The sequence below is a fragment of the Strongylocentrotus purpuratus genome, unplaced genomic scaffold, assembly GCF_000002235.5.
Source record: "Strongylocentrotus purpuratus isolate Spur 01 unplaced genomic scaffold, Spur_5.0 spur5_scaffold_18, whole genome shotgun sequence".
Lineage (NCBI taxonomy): Eukaryota > Metazoa > Echinodermata > Echinoidea > Camarodonta > Strongylocentrotidae > Strongylocentrotus > Strongylocentrotus purpuratus.
The window spans coordinates 8063735-8091013 of record NW_022145603.1 but is presented as its reverse complement, the minus strand read 5'-3'; the positions used below and the strand labels follow the sequence as shown (position 1 = coordinate 8091013).

Sequence of the window (27279 nt, the reverse complement as noted above, 5' to 3'; positions counted from 1 at the left end):
TTCAGTTACATGTACATGTACATGTATGCTTGGTAAGCTGGAAAATTCCTTTTGTCAAAATTCCCCTTTCCCTGAATCTTTAAAAAAAGAATGTACTACAAACATACTTTTTACATTGATTATTTTGATCATTCTTTTGGACTGCACATTTCCTCTCAACTTTTGTGGTGCGTTAAAAATTATGATGAGGTCTATTATTATTAAGTATTTGGCCTCATCTGTGCCTGGGAGGCGAAAAGCAAACTGAATAACTTTAAACCCTTGGGTCTCTCCTCCCGGTGTGACTGATTGGGCGTGTGTGCAGGTGGAACACTACACTGGGGTTTCCCCCTACTCTTATACAAATAGTGCAGTGGGTTCTTCACATGCAAAGATGACGACTCTCCTCTAGACGGGGCCTCCATCTAATGTCCTATACGAGGCAGGGCGCGACAAACCCGCTTGCCCGACGTCCCGGGGCAACCAAATTGAGCCGTCGGGCAAGTAAATCAAATTATCACTTGCCCGATTCGGGCAAGTGATACTTTTACAGTAATTTCCTAGTGTCCAAGAACTCTACCATTCACCCGTCAACTTCTTACCCGTCGTCAAAATCCAGAAGCAAAAAAGCGATCGTTCCGATTTCGAAAAAACTTCACAGACAGCTAAGCCAGCTCAGCTAGCTCAGCGCGCATGCAACAGTGACACTTCAAGCCATGAATGCCGCTCCGCCTCCACGCACGGCCGGCCGTGAGCTAGCTAGAGACAGCTAGCGCGATCGTACCAGCTGCGAGCTTATTCGCGCTCTCTCTCTCTAGCTCTGCAGGCCGCACCGACAGGCCTTTGCTATTCTCTGATTGCCGATTGGTTGAATCACGCCAAATATGACGTCATTATTCTAGGGAAATGAACACGTGCGAATCGGAATGGAATAAACAACAGGGATTTTCTAGTAAGTACAAAAAGTCAAATGTTTGATATTTATTCATAATGACTGTTAATGATTGTGAACATATTATTTAAAACTCGCTGCTCATATAAATCAGATGAATGTTTTTGTCTCGTTTTCAATTTATTACTGCGGTCTCAAGATCCGACCGAGCGAGTCATTTTGATAATAGTATCGAGACCCCCAGAATATAAGCCGTTGTTGTTTTGTTTTCATGGTTTTAGCGACGTTGTTTAGTCTAGTTTTCGCATACTTATCCGAGATTTATCGTAAAATATCTTCAATATTATTATTTAGTAAGAATTTACAAATTTTGGCATGATATTTATAGCAGTGAATGATGAAATAAAAATGTCCGTACTTTATTTAAAATAGTTGATTACCCATTATTTACATGACGTTTCTTGATGGAAGAGTTGACCCAAATTATTAACAGCTGAAAATTAGCCTACGTTTCCAAATGACAGCGGCTTGCACAGACACACACGTGCGTTGATCAGCTGTTTTTTCTCGATTGTGCTAGTAAACAATCAATAAAATGCGTTTTTTAAACCTTCAACCATCCTTTGTTGACCATTTTCTTTGACATATTAGGTTATTATTCAGTACAGTTACACTGTACATGTATGTGCATTAATTTGCTATCTAAAACACTAACTTATCATTACGAGATAATAAATGCTTTAACCTCGAGCCCTTTTTCGCTTTAAAGTTTTGGGCAAGTGGAAATATTGTTTGGGCAAGTAAATTGAAAACCCACTTGCCCGACAGGGCAAGTGGTGAAAAAAATTCTTGTAGCACCCTGCGAGGGGACGGAGTGTTTTCCACTTAACATAGCCTGTTTCTATGAAACAAGGCGAGGGTCAAGTTAACACACATCGCAGGTTTCAGTCATCCGCCTGGGTTGGATTCGAACCCGAGATCTTTGGTTCGACAGGCAGGCGCTTTACCGACTGAGCCAACTCGCCGCCTTATGTACATTTAGTATTTCAGAAACAGAGCTTAACTAAAAAATTCATCTCTGGCAACTTGTTGGTGGTTTTGTTGTGCTTGTTAAGATACATGGTACTGTACATGTGTTATAATTCCATTCAGTAATGATCCATTATTTGGTTCAGGGTTTGTATCATCAAATATAATCAATAAGATTCAGGTTACTCTAAGCAGCTTTTTAAACATTAAACGGAGTATAGGCTGAATCGGTATGTAATCTTATCTATAGCAAGCAGCTCAATCTTGTGCCAAATGTGATTGGAAATGCTGTTCATTGTTTAACAAATGTATTTTTACTTGTAAAAATAATTTTATAAAAAAAAAAAGAAGAGAAATGCAATCATAGTAAAAAGTTGTCATTTTGTCTTACAATCACGTGAACTGTATGTAAAAAACAGGTTGTACGACACTCTGTCCTGCCACGATTGCTCTTTAATTTCCAACACTAGATGAATTCTGAGCTTCAATCCTGTACCCATTGCTTGACCTACCCGTAACCCTTTAAATAAATAATATCTTTATTTTACCAATTTATATACATGTGCATTTACCTTGGATTCATTTATGCACAGCGTATGTGCACCATCTCGGCTACCAGGGAGTGTTCCTACCATGTAATCATAGCAAGGGCAAACTATCACTAAAGCTTTCTTCATCCTCCCAGGTCCTTATTTCACTCCTGGGCATAGTGGGGCAAATAAAGATTTTTTTTTTGTAATGCTCTACTCTTTTTCCCTTATCTGCTTGGTATTTTCTTTGTTTTCTTTTCTTTTTCCTATTCCCCTTTTGCATCTTCAAATGTTCTATTCCTTTTTCCTTCTTCATCTCTCTTCCTCAATCATACTTTCCATATATCTCCTTTTCTTAATCTTTTTCCCCCTCTCTCACTCACTATCCATTTCCCCCCTCCACCTACTCCCCTTTTGTGTCAAAGGTTCAATTGCTTTCTTCAATTTTCTTACCTTCCATCACTAGTCAAACCCCTTTCTTTCACTTAATTAAGATATGCATGTATGCTGCATTTAGGCAAATATAAGAAAGATATACATGTAAATAAAGTTAAATGTCACTCAAGTATATTTTATTAGTACATGTTTTATTGCAAAATCACACACTTGTTGAGAAATAGACATGTCCTATTAAAGGAAGAGCAGTGATTGGAAAACAAGAGTAAAAATAGAATCTGCTTAGAAGGATATAAACGCTCTCTTGGTAATAACAAATAATTCATAATCATCAGATAGGGAAATTAATTAATAAAATAACAATATTGCATCACAAGAAATGCACAATTTTACAGTCACTTACAAGTAATACCTGATTGCCATACTAAAAATGAATTGTTTTATAATCGATTATAAACAAGATATTGATTTGAAATACACTAAATTTAGAGAAAACATGATTGCAGTACTATATGTAGGTAAAATATTACTGTTTGATCATCATACAAAGTACAGTAGTGAAGCAGAAATATATAAAGATAGAGAAGAGGAAGATAGCGAGAGAGAGAGAGAGAGAAGTGGAGGGAAGAGTTAGAGAGAGGCAGAGAATAATTTGATGAAAAAAATCTATACATCATCAAAATACTAGTACAAGTTGATTGCATAACTGCTATTAAAGGTCATGTCTTTAAGCAAGGCATTTTATTGACATTGCTTCTCTCCACCCAGTCTTTAAACATGGAGTTTGCTCAGCATTGTTAGCATCTGTAAAATGGTGCCTGGCTGGCTGACCTAAGACCCAAGTGCAACCCTGACCTTTAACCTTTGGCAAAATAAATCCCTGAGGCTTACATGTAGGTCAAGTTGTTTTCAATGATGAAAAATATTATAATTTCAAATCACAGAGTATTATACAGTGGCTGGTGAAATTATACAGGAATGTTTTGAGAACCAACGATTGCTAAATTGGATTGTGACCACTAACGGTCGTTATTTTCCCACACAAAATAAGCCCTTTTGTTTCAAAGGAAGTTCTAAATTAGTATTACTGGAATAATTTTGGTGATTGGTGCACTTTCATTTAATACCAACAAATGTCATTGAGAAAACTCAAATTAAGACTTGTCATTGTCCGCTGATGTCACCAATAACCCTGTGTTCCGAACTGGTCTTTTCACGCCACTTTTAAGCTAGGTAAGCTATCTCACAGCGCTTCTACCTTCCTGGCGAAATCCCGGATATCTTGGGCCAGCAGGGCAGGGACCTGGAACGCTGGAAAGTGCCCTCCAGTGGTAAAGTATGAGAAGTGAAGGATTCTTGGATGGAATACTTTCATCAGCCAATCTGTTGTTCCAATGAACTCATAAGGGAAGCAGGCATAGCCGAACGGAACATGGGAGGCGTACCTGCAGGTGTTATAAAGACATTGTTTGTCATTGTCAATGCATGTTCGTTATTATGAAGACAGTTACAGTACTTGTAAAATGGCAAAATACTATGATAATGGCTAGAATAATAAGCAGATTTCAAAACTTAATTATCAAAAACGACACTTCACATGATGCTCAGATTGTAGTGCTCATTGTATATTACAGAATTTTCTTGAGTGTACTTTGATAGGGACAGCTCTGTTTTTATAAGGTTATCTTACATGTAGGTTTTGTTTTAATTATGATGGTAATCCTATCAGGCCGGCGTTTACATGTCACTGAATTGTATCAAACTCTTTTTCGTTGCAGGAGCAAGTTTTATCCAACCAGGCTGTCGGTCTGGTGGGTTGTTCAGACTTTTTGATAACATTTTTCCAGACTTGGTAACATTGCTCAGATGAGAAAGTGGTGCTAAGGTAGTGGCTTCAATGCTCAATGTACAATTAAAGATAATCTGAGTTTGAGTGAAAATGGACCATTATTAATGATCTAAATTCTGAAAAACTGATCTGATCGATTCCTTAATTCTCCCAACTATATCGTTACAATTTAATTACATTTTAGGTGAATGTCAATCGTCACAAAGCAATGAATTAGCTCTATATATCATTCCAGACATTTAGGTGTGAAAGATTCTTAAAAGCCTGTCTTGTGTCTTTTTTTTTCATGGATAAACGGTTGGGAAAATTCAAAAATGAGAGTTTACTGTTAATCACTGTTAAAGGGTGTTGCACAGTGAGACCTTCACAGAAAACCATAGATATCTTTGTGGTTTGAGAATTTATTTTCAGGTTTGTTTTGCATGTTAGAGGGTTAGTACAGTAGAAGGAATATAATAAGTAACATTTCATACAAAAATTTATGCAATTTTTCATCAACTTTCAACAATGTTACCGAGTCACTTTAAAGACCGTCAATACTACAGAGCTAAAAGGGATTAGACCACACAGCGAGGTCACTGACAGGTGGCTATCTCATTAACTCAGCTCTCAACTAACATAAGAAAAAGAGGATCATGGGGGACCAACAGGCACCGATTGGGGAAGTTTTCTATTTAGAGGGAGCAAGTAGCTACAAGTAGGACAGTGGGGCTTTAAAAGAGTCTTTCCAGACTTACATAGTGGGATATCCCTTGGCACTTGCACCAAACTCTTCTTTAAAGAGTCTCACTGAGGAGGCTACATTGCCATTAATCCAATAGATCATCACATTGGTTAAGAGATCATCCATACTGTAAGCTTGCGTCAGGCCACCATCCTCTAGCTTCTTCCAGTTTCGATTTGTCCAACTCGAGTATTTCTCTAGGATGAGAGAGGCTAGTCCCATAGGAGAGTCATTCAGAGCCATTGCTAGAGAGACAGTCAGAGAGAGAAATATAGAGCTTTATAATGATATCACTATGAACATTACGGACAAAGAAAGCGGACAAAATATACAGTTCCTCAGGTAGACATAGGAACATCCCTTCACTGCTATTATGTAAAATTTTGTCCACTTTCTTTGTCCGTCATATTCATAGTGGATGTTACAGGCATGCATGTTAGCTTCCCGATACCTATAGCCTTCAAATTCCCCACATCCATTCAACACCTTTTTGCAACCAAAATTAGAGTTTATTTTTAAAAGAGTCTCATACATTCAAGAATTTTAACTCTAAATTCCTTCTCCCTTCCAAAAAACTGAAGATCAACTTTAAAAATACTTGCATATACATTCAAAAAGTAGTATTATAAACTCCTTTTCACTGCAAAAAATAAATATGATCCTTACAAATAATTACATACATTACAGAAGTTTCACAGGGGCGTTGCTTCGAGAGGGGTGACAGGTTTGTCTATCAATTGATGAGTTCTTCCCCCCCCTTTATTTTCGGCTAGTTAGAAACAAATGCGAACATCTTTTGGCAAATTAGAAAATCTGACGACCTTCATTTTCCTTGTAAGCAAATTGGCCTGTCATCTCCTCCCCCATATTCAAAATGGTTTGGCAATTAATTGCCATGAATTTCATTCCACATTCCCTTTCGCTACCAAAAGGAAGATTATTCTTTAAATTTCTCACACGTGGTACATTCTACAACCTAACTCCTTTCGCTACCAAAAATGAAAATGATCTCTGAAAGTACTCACAGAGAGAATCTGGTTGCGTGCCGAAGACGTACATGTATCCCAATTCTGCGATCACAAAGCTTATTCTTTCTCCTAGGGGTAGGAGCGCATTTCTCTCTTCCTCCTTGGGTAAGAAAAACGATGGCCAGACACTGGCAACCATGGGGTACACAAAGGACTTAAGGCTCACCTGGGCCAGGTCGTTATTATGAAGTCCTTTCACATTACTAGAGAAAAGGAAAGAAAAATGAATCAAAACATAAACATACATGTAAAGGGGTGTTGAGACAAGTAAAAAAATATGGCACATTTTTAGAACTGTTTTCAACATTATACAAAATAGACTGCAGTTGTTTTCCTGCATCATCTCAGAATGAGGCTGAAAACATCACTAAAAGGTGACACTAAGCTGCTATATAGGTGCATGTTTGATAACCAGATACAGAGTTGTGATTTGATGATGGATCAAGTTTTGTTGGGACAGATTCAGAATGATTTTGCTTCATTCGTGTGCAGTCAGAGAACATGTTTGAGACGACAGTTTTGGACATGAACATTAAGCCTAAAAACCCCTAGCAGATCCAGAAAACTTGATATCAATAACAAATGCTAATTTATATGACAAGTTTGCTCTCAGCCAATCAAATTCCACGATCTGTAGCTTATAATGATTATTGTAATTTGTTCAACACAAATTGGTAACACTATGTGAAGTATCTTGCGAGCTCCTTTCTAATTTGCTCCAAACAGAGATGATGAAATATATTTGTTTCAAACAGGGGTTGTATAAAACCATATTTGCAATGGCAATATTTAGGGTGAAATATTTAGGGTGAATGTATGATTGAAGATTTTCTCAAGGGAAAAGATAAATTCATTATTCTATCTAGTACAGAGCAAATGGCCTGACCTGTTTCTGTCATTTTCTGCTTCTATCAAAAGCAACTTAATCTCAGGGTGGTCTTCCCCTTTAAGACAGGTTTGATTATAGTTCTTACTCTGGGTACATGATAGCCATGTTGACGGTGATTGCCGTTCCCACATCACCTGCCTGAGCATAGTATTGCTTGAATCCCAACCTGAGCATCAGTTTATTCAGGATGCGTGCTGCAGCAGCCGCTGTAAATCCTGCAATAACAAAATTTCATTTCAATTTCAATTTTAAAGTATGCAAGTAATTCCTGTTAATGAGTTCATTATAGAGTTCTTATGTATTAGGGCTGTATGCATCTATTGAACAAAGACTGACGGTGGCATAGGATAGGCGCATTAAGAAATAAGAATTAGAATAAAGAAGGGCATTAATTTCCATTCTGTTGAAATACAATAATATACTTGTGTTAACGAACAAATTGAATGTAATAGCTTGTTGTTAGATAAACGTGTACAAATTTGAGAGCATTTAGAAAATGGTGTTTAGGTGTATATTGTAAAAGTAGAAATATTTCTGGTACATTAATTTTCGCGGATTACGCGCTAAGATTGGCAAGCGCGATTTTTTGCAACTCTCAAAAATATAAGCATGACTTTTTATGCGTTTTTTGTACAGGCTGAATTGCGTGCAACACAAATTTAAGAACTAGCGAATATACATTTTGATCCTGCTTCTTTTTGCCTTTACTAGAAGTTACTAAATCTTAAATCAGACCCGCTCACTTTTTCTATGTGTAAATGGTGCTTCTGAGAAGCCAAAGCAAGGAATACTCGGATAGATGACCTCAGAGACATCATCAGATGACCCTCCATGGACAGACACACAGTCACACAGACAGATGGAGGGGTAGAGAGAGCAGCTATTCTTACCCTGTTTGTGAGGAGCTTCCGAAAAGCCAAAGCCAGGAATACTTGGACAGATGACCTCAAAGAAATCATCAGATGACCCTCCATGGCTCGTAGGGTCAGTCAGCATTGGTAGGATCTGGGAGAAAACAAAGGAATAAACGCTCCTTACATACCTGTATGCCGCAGTACACTGCTGAGGTTTATCGCTGGAATTTTTGTTTACTACACGTATGGCAAGTAAGGATGAAAAAAGTAGCTAGTCACATCAAAGACCCTAAGCTACATGCAATCACTTCTCTTCGTGTGTGCTAACATACAATTCTGATGAGCAATGTGTGTTAAATAAAATACTGCGGCATAAACCTCTAGAACCTTTAGACATTGCTTTATAATATATGTATACTTAATTTTCTGAAATCATGCCAGTTAATTGAACGTTAATTGCAACAGAGGGGGTGGGAGAGGGAGCGGGAGTGAAAGAAGGAGTGGGAAAAGGTGTGGGAGAGGGAGTGGGAGAGTGAGTGGGAATGGGAAAAGGAGAGGGGATGGGAGGGGGAGAGGGAGAGGGAGTAGGAGAGGGAGAGGGAGGGGGAGAGAGCTAGGGAGTGGGAGTGAAAGAGGGAGTGGGAGTGAAAGAGGGAGTGGGAGAGGGGATCGGAGAGGGGATGGAAGAGAGAGAGGGAAAGAGAGAGTGGAAGAGGGAGAGAGCTAGGGAGTGGAAGTGAAAGAGGGAGTGGGACAGGGAGTGGGAGAGGGAGAGGGAGTGGGAGAGGGGATGGGTGGGGGAGGGAGTGGGAGAGAGCTAGGGAGTGGGAGTGAAAGAGGGAGTTGAGAGGGAGTGGGAGAGAGGGAGAGGGAGTGGGAGAGGGGATTGGAGAGAGAGTGGGAGAGGGAGAGGGAGTGGGAGAGAAGGAGTGGGAGAGGGAGTGGGAGAGGGGATTGGAGAGGGAGTGGGAGAGGGAGAGGGAGTGGGAGAGGGAGTGGGAGAGATCTAGGAGCGGGAGTGAAAGAGGGAGTGGGAGAGAGGGAGAGAAAGAAGGAGAGGGAGTGGGAGTGGGAGAGGGAGTGGGAGAAGGAGTGGGAGAGGGAGAGAGTAAGTGGGAGTGGGATATGGGATGAGAGTGGGAGAAGGGGTGAGAGGAGAGTGGGAGAGGGAGTGGGAGAGGGGATTGGAGAGGGAGTGGGAGAGGGAGAGGGAGTGGGAGAGGGAGTGGGAGTGATCTAGGAGCGGGAGTGAAAGAGGGAGTGGGAGAGAGGGAGAGAAAGAAGGAGAGGGAGTGGGAGTGGGAGAGGGATGGGAGAAGGAGTGGGAGAGGGAGAGAGTAAGTGGGAGTGGGATATGGGATGGGAGTGGGAGAAGGGGTGAGAGGAGAGAGGGAGAGTGAGTGGGAGAGGGGATAAGAGTGGGAGAGGTGATGGGAGGAAGAGGGAGTATTAGGAGTGGGAGATGGGGTGGGAGGGGGAGAAGGAGTGAGAGTGGGAGAGGGGATTGGAGAGGGGTGGGAGGGGAGAGGGATTGGGAGTGGGAATGGGAGGGACGGGGAGAAGGAGTGGGAGAGGGATAGGGGAAGAGAGGGAAAGGGTGAGGGAATAGAGGGAGAGGGAGTGGGAGCAAGGGGAAGGGGGTGGGAGAGGGAGTGAAAAAAAGAGTGTGAGAGAGAATAGGAGAGGGAGAGGGGATTGGAGAGGGGATTGGAGAGGGGATTGGAGAGGGGATGGGAGGGGGAGAGAGAGTGAGATAGGGAGAGGAGGTGGAAGAGAGCTAGGGAGTGGGAGAGGGAGTGGGAGAGGGAGTGGGAGAGGGAGAGAGAGGGAAAGAGAGAGTGGAAGAGGGAGAGAGCTAGGGAGTGGAAGTGAAAGAGGGAGTGGGAGAGGGAGTGGGAGAGGGAGAGGGGATTGGAGAGAGTGAAAGAAGGAGTGGGAGAGGGAGTGGGAGAGAGCTAGGGAGTGGGAGTGAAAGAGGGAGTTGAGAGGGAGTGGGAGAGAGGGAGAGGGAGTGGGAGAGGGGATTGGAGAGAGAGTGGGAGAGGGAGAGGGAGTGGGAGAGAAGGAGAGGGAGAGGGAGTGAAAGAAGGAGAGGGAGAGGGAGAGGGAGAGGGAGTGGGAGTGGGAGTGGGAGAGGGAGTGGGAGAGGGAGAGGGAGTGGGAGAGATCTAGGAGCGGGAGTGAAAGAGGGAGTGGGAGAGAGGGGGAGAAGGAGTGAGAGTGGGAGAGGGGATTGGAGAGGGGTGGGAGGGGAGAGGGATTGGGAGTGGGAATGGGAGGGACGGGGAGAAGGAGTGGGAGAGGGATAGGGGAAGAGAGGGAAAGGGTGAGGGAATAGAGGGAGAGGGAGTGGGAGCAAGGGGAAGGGGGTGGGAGAGGGAGTGAAAAAAAGAGTGTGAGAGAGAATAGGAGAGGGAGAGGGGATTGGAGAGGGGATTGGAGAGGGGATTGGAGAGGGGATGGGAGGGGGAGAGAGAGTGAGATAGGGAGAGGAGGTGGAAGAGAGCTAGGGAGTGGGAGAGGGAGTGGGAGAGGGAGTGGGAGAGGGAGAGAGAGGGAAAGAGAGAGTGGAAGAGGGAGAGAGCTAGGGAGTGGAAGTGAAAGAGGGAGTGGGAGAGGGAGTGGGAGAGGGAGAGGGGATTGGAGAGAGTGAAAGAAGGAGTGGGAGAGGGAGTGGGAGAGAGCTAGGGAGTGGGAGTGAAAGAGGGAGTTGAGAGGGAGTGGGAGAGAGGGAGAGGGAGTGGGAGAGGGGATTGGAGAGAGAGTGGGAGAGGGAGAGGGAGTGGGAGAGAAGGAGAGGGAGAGGGAGTGAAAGAAGGAGAGGGAGAGGGAGAGGGAGAGGGAGTGGGAGTGGGAGTGGGAGAGGGAGTGGGAGAGGGAGAGGGAGTGGGAGAGATCTAGGAGCGGGAGTGAAAGAGGGAGTGGGAGAGAGGGAGAGAAAGAAGGAGAGGGAGTGGGAGTGGGAGAGGGAGTGGGAGAAGGAGTGGGAGAGGGAGAGAGTAAGTGGGAGTGGGATATGGGATGAGAGTGGGAGAAGGAGTGGGAGAGAGGGAGAGTGAGTGGGAGAGGAAGTGGGAGATGGGAGGGGAGAGGGAGTGGGAGTGGGAGTGGGTAGGAGGGGGAGAAGGAGTGGGAGTGGTAGAGGGAGTGGGAGCGAGGGAAAGGGGGTGGGAGAGGGGTGCAGGGAGGGGAGAAGGAGTGGGAGGGGGAGTGGGAGAGGGGATGGGAGGGGGAAAGGAACGAGGAGGGAGTGGGAGAGGTTCATTGTAGAGTGTTAAAAATACTTTTCTGTTAGCATGAGCTCTTTTAAGATTTTGTGTTGTCCTCACAACATTATGGATGTATTTCATTGTTTGTTACTTGTCCAGGAGCTTTTTATCAGTTAACTGCAGAGCCTTTTTGAAGCTTTTGAGAATACTAACAACAAGAATAACAATAATGATAAAAATTATCATCATAACAATCAGAAAAGTTCAAGAATAAAAGAACAACACCTATATTTCATAATATAATACTAATACTAAACTAATAAGTAAAAAGCACCCAATGGATGTTGCAGTCTCTTTGCCATGGTCTCAGCTCCAGAAATAAAAAAAATCCTGCCTTTCTGCATTCATACAAAACAAATTAATTATTAATATTGTGTTAAAGGTACTATGTCCCTTTTGCAGCCAACCTCAAATTCTGTAGAACTTTGCAGGAATTATGAATATCTGTCTTGTATGTCCTTTCTGTGAAAGTTAAACGTTGGCAGTGTCCTAATATTCAAATTATGCAAGGAAACCTGTTTACTTGCTAGGCTTCACTGTCGCCATGGTATGAGTCAGTAAGGCAGTCACAATACCTTATCTTCTATACCACCATGGACCTAATACAAACACACGTTTCACAGATAATAGAGTGAAGCCATTGAAAGAGGGGAGTGGTTTTATCAATATAGCGCCTGGCCCAATGTATGCAGATTCATGGGTGCATTGACCATGCCATAAGAGGCTCTATTTAGTTAGCAGTTTACAGTTGGCCTGTCTAATCCTTACAGTATACCATTCATTCACATATCAATTGGATCAAATCTAAATTCACCTGCTCTTCCTCTATCCTCTCCTACGGGCTTTCTTATGTATATAAGGTTCAATACAAAATAATAGATGATAACCTTGATTATCAGAAAAGCTAGAATGATCATAATCTTTTCATTTTTTTCTTGACCCACCTTATAGAATTCATAGACTGAACCTGGCCAGCCATGAACGATGATGAGAGGCTTAGCCTTCTGTCCAGGCTTTAGTTTGGGTTTCACGTGGAGGAAATGGACATCAATACCCTCAATGTTGGTCAGGAATTGATCAAACTGGTTTAGCCTCTTCTCAGCATCTCTCCAACTGAACAAAAAAGCACAGAATTCAAGAAAACCATATACAATGAAGCCTAAAATAATGATGACATTTAAATGTTAAAATGCCAAGAATTCATCATTTACATTTTGAAAGAAACTATGAGCAATTTGGAAAGGTTGATCATGTAGTACGTATGTGGAAGTGCTGTGGTCCTATTGATGCGTCATCGGATTGTGAATCACATGGTTCACAGCTCAAGTCCCACCACAACACAAGTTGTTTAGCAAGCCACTCATAAATGGCCGGGTACCTTGCAGAATTAATTCCTTCAAATGCTCAAGCACCATATAGTGGTAGCCATGCCTAAGCCCAGGTATAAATGTGGAGCGCCAGGAGTGTCAGGTCTGAGAACACATTCATACAAGAACCCACTAGGGTAGGCCTATACTTTTCTCTTTTTTGGGGGGGGGGGGGGGGGGAGGGGGGGGGGTTATACATTGGACCCCCTTTCTGTCTTGGCCCTACATTGTCCAATAAACATAAACAACAATTATGTCCTTTTTAAAGTAAGGAATGAGAAGGTATAGTTTATTCCTTTTACTAGGCAATTTTGACAAACTGAATTACTATAATTAAAGGGCAAGTCCACTCTGAAAATAACTCACTTTCAATAGAAGCAGAAAAATCAGACATACAATTCAAAACAAGTTTGAACAAAATCAGATAACTAATGAGAAAGTTTTTTTGAATGACATGAAAATAATTATAATATAGTCTAGACCTAGAGTAATTTTTTTTCAGTTAAATCATTAAAAACGTGAATTATGATGAACTAATAAAATATATAAAAATCGTTATCATTGTATTGGTTTTATTTTATTCGAAGATGAATAGAGTAAAGTACCCGGTTTTCGGCCACTTAAGACAAAATCCTATTTATTGGACTCTTTACTTCCTATTTATCATCATTTCTTGTTCAAATCATGAAGCAAATATTATTATTATTTAAACAAAAAAAGAATCCCAAAAAAAAATCACGAATTGCCATGACAATATTCATTTCAATTTTCACTGTTTTGGAGCCGGTTATCGGCCGAGCGTTTCAGTTTACGGCCGCATGTACAAAGTCAATAGGAAGCGCTCGCGCGCGCCGTGCGTTTCTGCGCTGATGTATAGCACACGCGGGCGGAGCAGGTATCCCACGCCGGAGCTCCCGGGTGCTCGCCTGGCCGAATACAGGCACAGCGGTGATCGGAAGTTGGAATCTGAATTAGACGGACATATCGTGTGTGCGTCGCGGTGTGCGGCTGCATTGATTTAATACATGCGATGAGATACTTTTGAGCTTGCGACCAGCACAAAATCGGGCTCTATATCTGGAAAATACTTGAAATAAAGCTCATTTTATGGTACCCATATTTCTTACATACACGCGTAAGAAACTCGATTTTTCAGATTTGGGTAGCGGGACCGCCGATTACATCGCTAAAATGTGATATTTTAGGATATATTTTTCATTGCAAATGTGGTTCTTCAGTGACACTGGCATGGTATGGTATGTGTGGGATATGTGTTATGCTATTATGCGATGTATTTTAAAGTGATTTTACCATGTATCCAACCAATTGGCCGAAAACCGGAGCTGACCGATTACCGGGTACTTTACTCTATGTTAATTTTGCATAAATCATAAATATACAAATTATACATTCATGAAATATATGGAATTTGCAAGCAGAAATAACGAAGCAAATGAGTAGAGTAGTCTGACTGAGCTGAGCTGAGTAGTTAGTAAATCTATTCATTCATAACAATTAAGAGGTTTCCTACCTGTAATTTTCCAGCCAGTACTGCTGTAAATGTCGCATATATCCAGCATTGAATCCATACTCAAATGCCGAGTTATCCAGCGGTTCTATGAGGCGAGCATTCCGAATTCGGAGATTCAAATCAGCTAACAAATCATTGGAAACATTCACCGTAAATTTCCGAAGGGAGGTGTCTTGCTCGAGCTTGCTCCCCGAGCTTTGGGGAGCACCGGGTGCCCACCAACCGTCACCAGCATCGGGCGTTTCAGTTTTCAGTGTCGGTGTCAAGATGAGAGAAAAGACATAACCCATTACCACTGCAAGTAGAAGAACAATAACAGCGAATTTCCACCCCATTGTGATAATTATAGCAGATAAGGAAGTGGTAGTTTTGTATCAGTTTTACGCAAGAAGAAGAACACCGACGATCTGAAACTGCACAGCTGACAACTGGAGAGTAAAGTTATGCAACATGTATGGGAGGAAATAGTGTCTTCAAATGGTCAAATCAAAAAGAAGAAAAAAATACAAATTTGCACTTCTCACGGCAGAACCAGATTTGAACGCTTCAATAACTGTCTTATGACGCAGTACTGCAGGAAAAACAAATCTGAATAATTGTTCTTTACTCTCTGCCGCATGCCAAAACTTATTTTATTTGACATAACCTCTTAAGTATTCAAACAAAATATGTATAAGTTTGAACGTCTTTTCTCCATAATTATGAAATCGTTATTTTGTTTAATTAAAAAGTCCCCTATTTCTCCTCATGATGATACATGTAGTTTCTGAACCGAAGATAAAGTATAGAATATAAGTCCCCATCATTTAACCCGAATTAATATTTATTTAATTATAAATATTGCTATAATGCAATTACTATATTACGTAATCTACTTGAGCCTTTGAGAAATGTAAGCAAAACTGTTGTCCTTGTTTGAATGCACGCTGGATTAATAAGTTAATGAATGAATGAATCGGCCTTACTGCTTAAGATTGAATTAGGGCTCAAACTGATAATAACGGAGGGCTTGTGTTTTCCACATAATAAGGCGGGGTTGATGGATGAGGAGCGGGGGGGGGGGGGGGCCGGGCTGGGAGCTGAGGTAGATAAAGGAACATCCCTTCACTGCTATTATGTACAAATGTGTAGAACAGGTGTCACATGCATATTCACCTTTTTACATAATAGCAGTGAAGCGATGTTCCTTTGTCTACCTGAGGAAATGTTTATTTTTTATTTTTATTTTATGCGGACACTTTTTTTGTTTTTGTTTGGTCTCGAAATTTGAAAATTTGACATTTTTTTTGGTTGGGGGGGGGGTTAGGTCACTTTCTGTTAGCCGTGAGCATAATTTTTTTTTTTTTTTTTAGTTTTGGTAGGGGGGTTTACACACATAAAAATACCAAAGGGGGGGGGGGGGGTTTGAACCCCCAACCCCCCCCCCCCCCCCCTGTGTACGCCCCTGCGTCAAGGACATTGATGAAAATTAAAATCACATAAATTATCCTATACAGCCCAAACAAATACAAAACGAAAACGAAAGTATGTCTTCGTTTTGCATTTCAATAACCTTTCTCATTTGTGTTTGTTCAAGCTGAACACAATATAGCTAATATTAATGCCCTGCCTCCTCCTTTTTAAAAAAAATGCCGGGCGAGAAATACATTACTTTTGTTATTTGGCCTCAGCTAATAAAATGACATAGCTACAGGGAGGCACCGGAGGAGGCGTGCACCTTCCCCCCCCCCCCATCATTATTGGCAAAGAGGGGGGGGGGGGGGTGTTAGGGGAAACATAATAAGGGAAAAGAGGACAAGAATAGATGACGGGACTCTTCCTATACGCTATTGATACATCAGTGCCCCCATGATGCACACCCACCCCCCCCCCCCCCATAGCTGAACCCACGCTAAGCCGTTGCAGCCGTATGTATCATAAATATGACCACCAGGAAGTTAAAATTCAAATAATGATACCAATTGCCAAATTGATTTGATTCATTGAGCGTGTAGAATGACGTGGTTCTTTCATGTCAGGTTAGAAATTAATTGCTTTTATTTGATATCAATGATATTGCTTCCTTGATACTGAACGTCGTAACATTAGTCGATAACCTTATAAACGACCACAGCCGTTCATCTTCTAATCTCTTCCTACCACACGTATATTATAATCATAACCACCACCATGGTCGATACTATGATCAATGATCACGACATGACGTCCGATATGCTTGCATCCCCTACTCCATACGATCGGTTTGTTGGTCTGAGGATCGACCACCAGCCGACATCGGGTGTAGCCATCATCGAGGGTTTCACGATGGTCGTCATCTCCCTCGGGGCGTTGACCGTTAATCTTATCGCGTTGGTGACGATCCTTCGAGACAAGAAGTTGAGAAGGAATGTTCATAACTGGCTGATCATCAACCTGATCATAAACGATCTCGGTATTACGATCACCAGTATGTCATTCTCTATCGTATCTGTGTTCGACCAAGGTTACTTTCTCGTTCACAACGATGCTATGTGTTTGGTGAGTATAAATCTTTTCTGAAACACTAGGGGAGAGCCCGTCTTCTTTTTTAAAACAAATAAAGGTAAAATTAACAAATTAACGTTTTTACCTGTTTTTCCCCAGGGAAGGGGCCGCCCCCTTCCACCTAGATCCGCCACTGATTACAGAGAGGAATGAGAACATCTATAGAACCAAGGAGGATGATTTTGTTATGTGGTGCAGACAAATGTCACTGATCCTTAATATTAAGAAAACGAAAGAAATTATTGTGCATTTCAGAAAAAAGGAAAATGTTATTTTGCCGTTGGCTATTGATCAAGATGATATCGAGATGGTTTCGAACTATAAATAACTAGGAACCCACATTGACAATGATTTTAGCAGGAATGCTAATGCTCAAACCATTGTGCCAAGAGTAAACCAAAGGTTATATCTCCTAAGGAAATCGAAAACATTCAATATCAGAAAGGATACTCCTCTCTTCTTCTATGATAGCATCATCAAAACAATAAGCGAGTTTGTAATTAGGATATGCGCATGGGCAGATCAAGGTCATTCGTACCCAAATTGTCAAAACCATTGAGACAAATACTTGAATAGTGCTCATCATGAAAGTTATGTAATCAGTATTCATCTATGCACCAACAGTACATTTATCTGATACACTGATGGAAGTATTCTTCTCGCAGTACAGTCAAACATACAGGGTGGCGCTTCAACTAATATTTTTTTCGTTTTGGCACTTCTAATAAACTAGTTGAGAAGGCCTGTTCTAGAGTCTATCGTTCAGGGCTTTGTGTTTTATGTGCTCGGGGAATGCGGATGTACATGTCACATTCTCTCTCTTTTCTCTGTTTATGTTCCCTCTTTCTGTTTTCACCCAATATATGGTTTACTTCTCTTTCTCTATTTCTCTTCCTCTATCTCTCCGGTACTTCTGTTGTTGTAAGTTTTTCTTCTCCTAGTCATGCACATATATTCCTGTTAATATTAGGCCTACACCATTTTGTACTCATGTTCAATTGTGAGTTGTATTTATTCCTGATTTTGTATAAATTGACAGCCGCGTTAGGCCATTAAAAAATATACATGTTTAGCGTCCCCGTCCGCTTCCTTTTTGGGGGCCGCCTCCTTTTTTTTCTTTTCTTTTTCTTTTTTTAAAGAAAAAGACATGAAAAACACTGCTGAAATGGATTTATTTCTGATTGAAAAAAAAAAAATTAAATGCCGGCGGCCATCTTGAAAAATAGCCCGACTACCAGGGAAAATGTAGGCCAACCGAGCGGCCATTTTGAGCGGCAATTTTAAAGAAGAAAAAAAGGGCCTCCTCCTTCCTATTTTTCAAAAAGGCAGGACGCTAAACATTAAAAAAAAATTATTTGGCCTAGTTGGTTGATGTTATATTATATTCTTGATATCAAATGCAGATCACTCATGTTTTTCTATCTTACGCATGTTTCAACTTTTTCGACAAGGCATGGGTGTCAATCATGGGATGGACAGGGGGACATGCCCCCCCCCCAGAAAAAATTCAAAGTTGGTGGTGGATACAATATCAAATCTCCCCCCCCCCCCTGTTTTTGACCTCCTTTATCATGAAGCTCAAGTATTGCACTGTGTAAGACCAAACCCTGTGTCACACCTTTATTTTGTTTCGTAAATGCGAGGGCAAGTCTTATTACTTTTTTTTCCCCATATTTTTTCCCTCCACAGGGATTTTATTGATTTTCATTTGAACATAAATAAAATTAGCTTTTCAAGATACAAGTATTGATGAACTGTTAACAGTTAACAGAAAACTAAAAGAATCAATAATTCATTTCTGACACTCATGGAAAGAAAAACAAATACAGAAAAAATATCATTTTAAGTAAAAAAAAATCCTGAGTTGAAACAATCTTCTTGTGAATTAATTATTTCTACAATTTGAATTTGCAATATACTTTTCTTTTTTGAAGTAATTTATGATCGAAACTCTAATATTATCAAAGTCGGGCAATTGTTTCTTTATTTTGCAAGAATACACCATCTGTCGCACCACAATCAGTATACAATTCAATGCATAATTATTTGAACCTTTTAAACCAAATAATTTATCTTGTAATGAAAATGTTAATTTATTTCCGGTTCCAGTATTAATTCAGTGCTCTAACCTACCCCAAATGTTTAACATGCGTACAATCACATAGCAGATGTATAACTGTTTCAATCTGTTCATTACAAAATGTACATTCTTTTCTTGGGACTAAATTCATTTTGAACAGTAGATCGTTCGTACATGTATATAATATGCGTTGCAAAACTTTAAACTGAAACCATCGTAAGCCCACATCAATGGTACAATTAAATCCAATAGAACAATATGTTTCCCAACTCTTATCATTCAGGTCGAAAATACATTTCCATTTGAGAAAACTTTTACATAGTTCTTTTCTTCTCTTTAATAAAATTGCATAGATATGTGAACATCCTTTAATACGTTTCATAACAAATGCCATTGTATCTGGGAAAAGAGGTTGTGGCACCTTGTTAAAAATAGTACAATTGTTAAACCCTTGTCTCATTGCATCGCATAATCCACGATAAAAAAGAAAATTTATTTCAATATTATACTCTTCTTGGAAGTGTTCCAGAGAGAAAAAAAATTACTATTTGTGTCTAAAATATCATTGACAAAACGAACTCCCTTTTGACACAATTTGTATTATATATTGAGCTATTGCCTATTTTAATGTAATCATTATTCCATGAGGGTTGGCAAGAAATGTTTTCATAATGCATGGACAAGAGCGTACTATAAGCCATGAACATTTCTTTCCAAAAAAGATTCTTTATTTTACCTGCCAGTTCCCGAAAATAATTATTTCCCATATATAATTTTTAATCTTGCAGTTTAGGCAAGAAAGATTGCAAAAGACAGAGTATATTGCTATCTATTGAACCAATTACTAATCTCTTAATCCAGGAAATGTTTAATGATTGGCAATGTGTGTATATATCTATCATTTTAACCCCTCCGTCTGAGTAACTTTGTGACATTTGATTTCTACTTATTTTATCAGGTTTCTCCCCCCATATAAATCTATAAAAGTGAGCATTTATATCTTTCAAAAGATTTTCACCAGGATAAGGGAGGGACAAAAAAGGTAGTTTAATTTGGATACCAATAATAACTTGACGACAGTGATTCTTCCAAGAGCAGTTAAGTATCGCCTTAACCACGATGTCATTTGACTTTTGATTTCTTTAAATTTTTCATTATAATTGTGAATTACCAATTTGGGCAAATCCGTACAAAAGTCTATACCTAAATATCTGAAATAATCATCAAACACCCAATTTAGATTTCTATTCAAAAGAACACCATCTTTCTTGTTTTTAAATCCTCCAATCCAAATCGCGTGTGTCTTCTGTATATTAACTTTTAAACAAGACATTGCATTATATTGATCTAAAATGTTTAATGCACTGTTTAATTCCATTACTGACCCGTTCAATGTTAGAAGAGTATCATCTGCATATCGAATTATTTTAAGTTGTCTACCAGGTAAGCTCAAACCAACAATGGAATCGGAATTTCTAAACAAAAGACCTAGTATTTCGGTGCATAATAGAAAGATAAGAGCTGACATGGGATCTCCTTGACGACAACCTCGCTCTATTGAAAATCTTGGAGACAGGTGTCCATTGATTAATACACAGGATTGAGCATTTTCATAGAATACATTAACCCATTTTACAATAGAGGGACCAAACTTAAAAAAGTGCAATACTTTTCTAATAAAATCATGAGAAATAGAATCAAATGCTTTTTCAAAATCTATAAGCAGCAATAAACCAGGAATGTCATTGATATCAGCATACGATAATAAATCATATAACAAACGGATATTCTCTCCAATGAAGCGCCCTGACATAAAGCCTTTCTGATTTTCATGTATAAGAAAAGGAAGTACGTTCTTTAATCTGTTTGCTATACAAGCGGAACCTAATTTATACACCACGTTCAATAAAGATATGGGTCTCCAATTTTTCAAATAATGTCTATCTTTTTTTCCTTTGGGAATTAAAGAGTCTTATTACTTGTTGGGTTATAAATAAAGCGTATTTGAACTCCACCTGCAGGACCAGACGGTCTGAGAAGCTAACAATGCAATTCGGGCAATTTGGTAATATTTACTTTTAGTTCTCATTGTACTAAAAACTAATCAGATATAAAGGCTAAGTCCACTCCAAAAATAACTTGCTCTCAATAGATGCAGGAAAACAGAAGAAACAGAGCAACAAATGTCAGAGGAAAATCGGATCACTAATAAGGAAGTTATGAATTTTTTTACAAGGTATGAAAAACTATGGAACAATGAAAATCACTACAAAAATTGCTGAATTGGTTATCAGTGTGTGACGTCTTTGCCTCACTATATATCAATAGTGCTCTACATATTTTAATCCCATTAAATTCCTTTGTTATCCCCAAGAACTTGATTTCCTCATGCTTTTGCCCAGGTTATATGGTTCGTTTCATACTGCATGCATGACATTTCACAATCTTTTATAAACTTTTTTTCAACGATGGGGGACACAAGATAAAATGCCCCCCCCCCCCTCAGAAACGGAAAATATGATTTAAATTCTCTATTTATTAATAATTTTACTTGTTTTTAGCCTCAACAACTGAAAATATTGCACATGGTTTTGAAGCACATGGCATTTTGTTCATATGGTAATTAATAGGTATTCATGAATATGGTAATTAGCAACTGACTTAATGAAAAACATCATATCTAGATTAGGTGTATATTTGGGATCTTTTTCCTGTATTTTTTCCAGCATTTCACAATAACAGACATAGACAAACACACGAACAATCATTAATTCAGAGATGTATGGTGGTGTAGTGGCTCATTTACTTGGCTTTCAATCAGGAGGTTGAAAGTTCGAATCCCAGCCCGACACTAACGTCTCTTGGCAAGACACTAATCCACATTATTTTGCCAGATCGGTACCAAATCGCTCCAAAAAAAAAAAAAAAAATTGAAATTGTTTTTATTACAATCATTATACACCTCATTGAATGATATGCCGTTGTTGCTTTTGCTTAATACCGCTCGCTGACTCAAGATGTAATTTGATATATTATATTGTTCCTTCTCATGCTTATCTCCTTTCTAACGCGCATTTCTCTTTCCTTATCTTCTTCTCAACCCCACATGCAGCTCATCATTTAGTATTATTTTCTGTACCCTCGATCTCTCACTTCTTTTTGTCATTGTCTACTCTTTGTATTATGACCGTGTTCTTCTATCTTTGTCGTGTTAAGTATTGTCTTGTCCCTTTCTCGTCTCTGTTGGCATCCCCCTTTTCTTTCCCCCATTTTGTAGTTCCTTTTGTAGTTACAGATTAGTTAATTTAATTACTCATTACTCATTATTCCTAAGTTTCATTTGAGGTGTTCACACTAGTCTTGTACAAGCATTGCTTTTTAGTGGAGCCCTCGGTTTCCAACATGAATTTCTTAAATTTGTTTTAAATGCTTATAATTGATTTGTAATGTTTTGTTGGAAACATGAATAAATTTGAAATTGAAATTGAAATTGAAATAATTATTTGGCTGCTCAGCTACGACCGGATAAATTGTTGGAGTGTCAGGAGTGTCACTATTATTATCATTATTATTATTCTCTTCTACAGATCAACGGGATAGGTGCAACAGCTTTTGCCTTTGGTAACTTTGCCACAGTCATGGCTATCTCTTTGGACCGTTACCTGACCGTTGTCTGGTCCAACCGCTTCCCTCCTTCAAAGCGTCGCATCATCATGTTTATCATTCTATCCTGGACATTTCCCATTGCCAACACCATTCCTCCTTCCTTCGAGTTAATCTCTGATTTCAGGTATCATTCTCTTACTCATCACTGTACACCGGTCTGGGAGGTTTGTCTCTATTACATCATCTGTAACATCATCCTCTTTGGTATCACTGTTCCTGTAATGGTCTTCTGTTATATCGGAGTCTTCTGGACCCTGAGACGTCAACAGCAGGTGCTTCGATCTTACACCGACGAGAATGTCGACGATAGCGAGAAATGCAATGACAGCCATCAGGTGAACAATCCAAATATGTCATTGGATAACCTTTCAGGCCAGGGAGGTAATGTTTCTGAGACCATGGAAGAGTTCTCATCGTCAAACCTGGATGACCCTGTAGGACATGGGTCGGAGAAAGGCAAGGCCAATCAGCAAGAGAGGGTGAAGAAGGGGCAGAAGAAGCAGACCGCCGAGCGCAGATCCCTGCAAAACAAACTCACCACTGACAAAAGAATCGCGTTGACAGGTAATTCTTGGTGCTGATGTCTCTCACTTCATCATTTCCCTTGTTCTCATTCCCGGGGATGTCGCTTTAGAGCGGGGTGGGGTGGGGTGGGTTGTAACACCCCGGATTAAAACGAAATTTGTATTGCCTATTAGCAAATTGCAAAAAATTATCGTAGAAAAAAAGAATTTGGAATGTAATAGTCATATAACTGGTACGAAACCTCCATTACAGATAATCTGGAATTTTAAAATATATTTCAATAATGAGTATAACATGTAACCCCCCCCCCCCCCAATCGCTCTCGCACTCCCATCAGTCAAACAAAATCTGCAACATAACATTGTGTACACAAAGGCAAATTAATACAAACCTATATTTATAAAAAGCCTCGCTATTGCTTTTAATCAATCAAATCAATTGTTTTAATGCTCTTTTTTCCTCCAGGTATCCTGTTGGTGATGACTACCGTGATCTGTTGGGCGCCTTATTCCATCGTACATTCCTGCTTCATACCTATCAACGCGACTCATGCGTTGGGTGTGTTTACTATGTGGCTCGGTTATACCAACGCTCTGCTTGATCCCATCATCTATTCTTTCATGAATAGACGAGTTAGAGCTCGATACCGTGCGATGATGACGAGCTTGAGAATGACTGTATGTAAGACTTAGTGAGCTAATAGTTGTGTTCACACAAAATCGTCGCTACTAACGACGACGAGCTTTCACACGGAACAGAAACGACGATCATTCAAAGTTTTATACTACAAACTGGGGAAGCATCTATTTTAACTACATGTTCTCGTAAGCGTCCGCGCGGCACATAACTTTAAGTGAGGACGCCCCCCTGCTTCTGGCTGTTGCACTAATAAGAAGATCGCTTTTGGTTGATAATTAAACTGCGAGTAAACTTCATGTTTCATAACCACGAGTAAACACTGTACAATTACAAGATAACTTCGAGGTTTTTAGCCCCTACCTAAAGTTAAAGTTTACTGACTGCCATGTGAACCTCACAATCTGGAGGGTTTCATGTCATTTTGTCCAATGTGAATCTAGTCCATTATTTATATTTTCTTTTATCTCTGTTTCATACTGCAGCTCTGCTACAACCATGGTAAACAAATATACGATGCACTAAAGCAGGGCTCCCACTTAGCCGAGTTGTATTGGCGAGTTTTGGCGAGTTGTGATGAGTTGCCACAAAGAGGCACTCGCAATACTCGCGAATTAGCTCTTATTGTAACTCAGGATAACTTGCGACAACTCGGGATGGCTTGGCGTAACTTTTTACAACATTCCACGGCTCTCCTCGAAGTCACGAGCAGTTCCAAAATGTTGAACATGCTCAAAATTTTCACTGACTCGTTGTGACTCGAGATGAATTCGCTTACACTCGTAATATACTCTGCAAGCTGTTATGTAATTATGGTCTATTAAATGTATAGGTCTTTTTTTCTTTTCATTCTAGCTTAGATATTTTTGTTGTAATGTTCGTGTTAGCTTTTCTTCTGTAAAGTAATTAAGGAGTGGGTTCTGCAGTCAGTTGTTGTTTTTACATGTATTTATATGTGTTTTCATTACCTTTTAATTTTTGTAGTATATTTCTTATATTTACTCATAATCATGTATTGTGTGTGTGTGTGTGTGTGTGTGTGTGTGTTTGTGTGTGAATGTCTGTTTGTATTTTGTTATGTATGCAAGTATGTATGCCATCCTGGGTAGTCATTTCCAAGATTAATATGTGTATAGAGTTTATTGTGCCATTAATTTTCTTAATTGTAAATTGTTGAAGAAGATGTAAACATAATGCTTAGAGATTGTGCATATGCTGATTGTGGTGCATTTGACCAGAATCTACAAGGAAATTTCGATCTTTTGCATGTAAATGCCAGGAGTTTATGTAAGAATTATGATGAGATGTTACAATTGTTGTCTTGCTTAAAGCATGACTTTTCTGTGACAGGTGTCTCTGAAACTTGGTTTAAAACTTCAACTGATGTCAATATGTTTCAGATACCTGGCTATTCTTTTGTTCACATTATGTAGGGCAGACAAAAATGGCGGTGGGGCATGTCTGTACATTAAAGATGATTTGGAATTTAAATTCCGTTTTGATTTATCTGGATCCAATTCAGGGTATGAAATTGTTTTTGTTGAAATAACAAACCTCAGTAAAAAGATTATTGTTGGATGTGTATATAGGGCTCCAAGCTATGATAGCGTATCCTTTGTGGAAAACTTAGAACATCAGCTACAGATATTGAGTAGAGAAAACAAGGAAATATATTTAATGGGTGACTTCAACATCAATTTAATGAATTATGATACTGATCGTAGTGTTAAAGATTTTGTAGATTTCATGTACTCATTTGGATTATTTTCTCTCATCACTAAACCTACCCGTATTACTGAAATTAGTGCAACATTGATTGACACTATTTTCACAAACTGCATTCAAAATGAGTTTAGCTCGGGTATAATATGTTCAGATATTTCAGATCATATGCCTATATTTTGTGTTAAAAAGGGCTCTGTGGTAACTTCTGTCAAGAGAGATGGACAAGTTATGAGGCGGTCAATAAATGATGAAAGAATCTCAAGGTTCAATCAACACTTAGCTGAAATTAATTGGCAGGCTCTGCCTTCACTGGAAGGCGTCAATGAGTCATATGAACATTTTCTACAAATATTTCTGGAATTATATAATTTATGTTTCCCATTAATTGAAGTATCGATAAAAAGTAAATGTAAAAAGCCATGGGTAACTCGTGGTTTATTGAAAACAATAAATCATAAACATAAGCTTTATGGTAGTTATGTCAAGAGACCAACAGCTGAGAATAAAAAGAAATATATCGATTATAAGAATGTCTTGGTAAATACTCTTCGTATAGCCAAGCAAAAATATTACAATGATTTGTTCCACAGTGTTAAAGGTGATATTAGGAAAACGTGGTCTCATATTAATAAATTGTTAGGTCGGTCAACTAGGCATTCACTCCCTCAAGAGATGGATTTTAATGGAGTACTTCTTTCTTCTGCCAAGGATGAGGCTGAAAGTTTTAATAAATATTTCATTGGATTACCCATGAAAATCAGTGCAGACATTCCTCAAGTACCACAATCTTTTCAAGATTATATGAAACAGTGTGATGATAATGCGTCAATGTTTCTAAAAACCAACTTCAAAATCTGAGATCATCGATATTGTGTCGTCTTTGAAACCATCTAAATCTAGTGGTTCTGATGATATTTCACCTAGAATTATAAAGGAGTGCATTCACCTTTTTATTGATCCCTTGTGTAAAATCATGAATATGTCTTTATCTCAGGGAGTTGTTCCTGATAAACTCAAGGTAGCTAAAGTAGTACCAGTGTATAACAAATCTGACCGTAAAAAACGTCATTAATTACAGGCCAATAGCATTGTTACCAATCTTTTCTAAAATTCTTGAGAAAATAATTTATAAACGCTTAAATAAGTTTCTATCTAAAAAGAATATCTTGATTCCTCAGCAGTGTGGTTTTCGTAAGCACTTCTCCGCAAAAATGGGTGTGTTTAATTTATTAAGTAATATCATAAAAACTATTGATGGAGACAAGTATTGTTTGGGGATATTCTTAGATCTATCTAAGGCGTTTGATACTATTGATCATGGCATCCTTTTCAGGAAACTTGAGCATTATGGAATACGTGGTGTAGCATTGTCTTGGTTCCAAAGCTATTTGTTTGACAGGACACAATTTGTTGTGGTGAATGGTACTAATTCTCAACTTGCTTCTATTAAATATTGTGTACCTCAGGGTTCTGTTCTTGGTCCCCTGTTGTTTCTGATCTATATAAATTATATAATACACTCATCAACATTATTCTCATACTCACTTTTTGCTGATGATACCAGCTTGCTGTTGGCTGATAAGAAGGCTGAAGATTTATTACTAATTGCGAATCAAGAGATTCAGAAACTGTATGCATGGTATTGTTGTAATAAGTTATTGTTGAATGTTCAAAAGACCAAATGTGTTATTTGTCGCTCCAAGGGTAAAAAGCTTCCAGATGGCATTACTTTTCTTAATGTTGGAGGCCATGATGTTGCGCTTAGTGAAAATGTTCAGTTCTTAGGG

At 39.4% G+C, this 27279-nt stretch overlaps 2 protein-coding genes across 2 annotated transcripts; one reads left to right on the top strand and one right to left on the bottom strand.

The window, feature by feature from the left end:
* Positions 1 to 3499: 3499 nt before the first annotated feature.
* LOC588166 (epoxide hydrolase 1) lies at positions 3500 to 14796 on the bottom strand. Its single transcript, XM_030989130.1, has 7 exons — positions 14338 to 14796; positions 12384 to 12552; positions 8207 to 8321; positions 7402 to 7531; positions 6425 to 6630; positions 5413 to 5644; positions 3500 to 4271 (listed from the first exon to the last, which is right to left on the bottom strand). The coding sequence occupies exons 1-7, from the start codon at positions 14670 to 14672 to the stop codon at positions 4070 to 4072; spliced, it is 1389 nt and encodes a 462-aa protein (XP_030844990.1). The 5' UTR covers positions 14673 to 14796; the 3' UTR covers positions 3500 to 4069.
* Positions 14797 to 22305: 7509 nt separating this feature from the next.
* Positions 22306 to 23857, top strand: LOC100891201 (5-hydroxytryptamine receptor 1-like). The gene is made up of 2 exons (XM_030988993.1): positions 22306 to 23170; positions 23597 to 23857. The coding sequence occupies exons 1-2, from the start codon at positions 22579 to 22581 to the stop codon at positions 23821 to 23823; spliced, it is 819 nt and encodes a 272-aa protein (XP_030844853.1). The 5' UTR covers positions 22306 to 22578; the 3' UTR covers positions 23824 to 23857.
* Positions 23858 to 27279: the final 3422 nt, after the last annotated feature.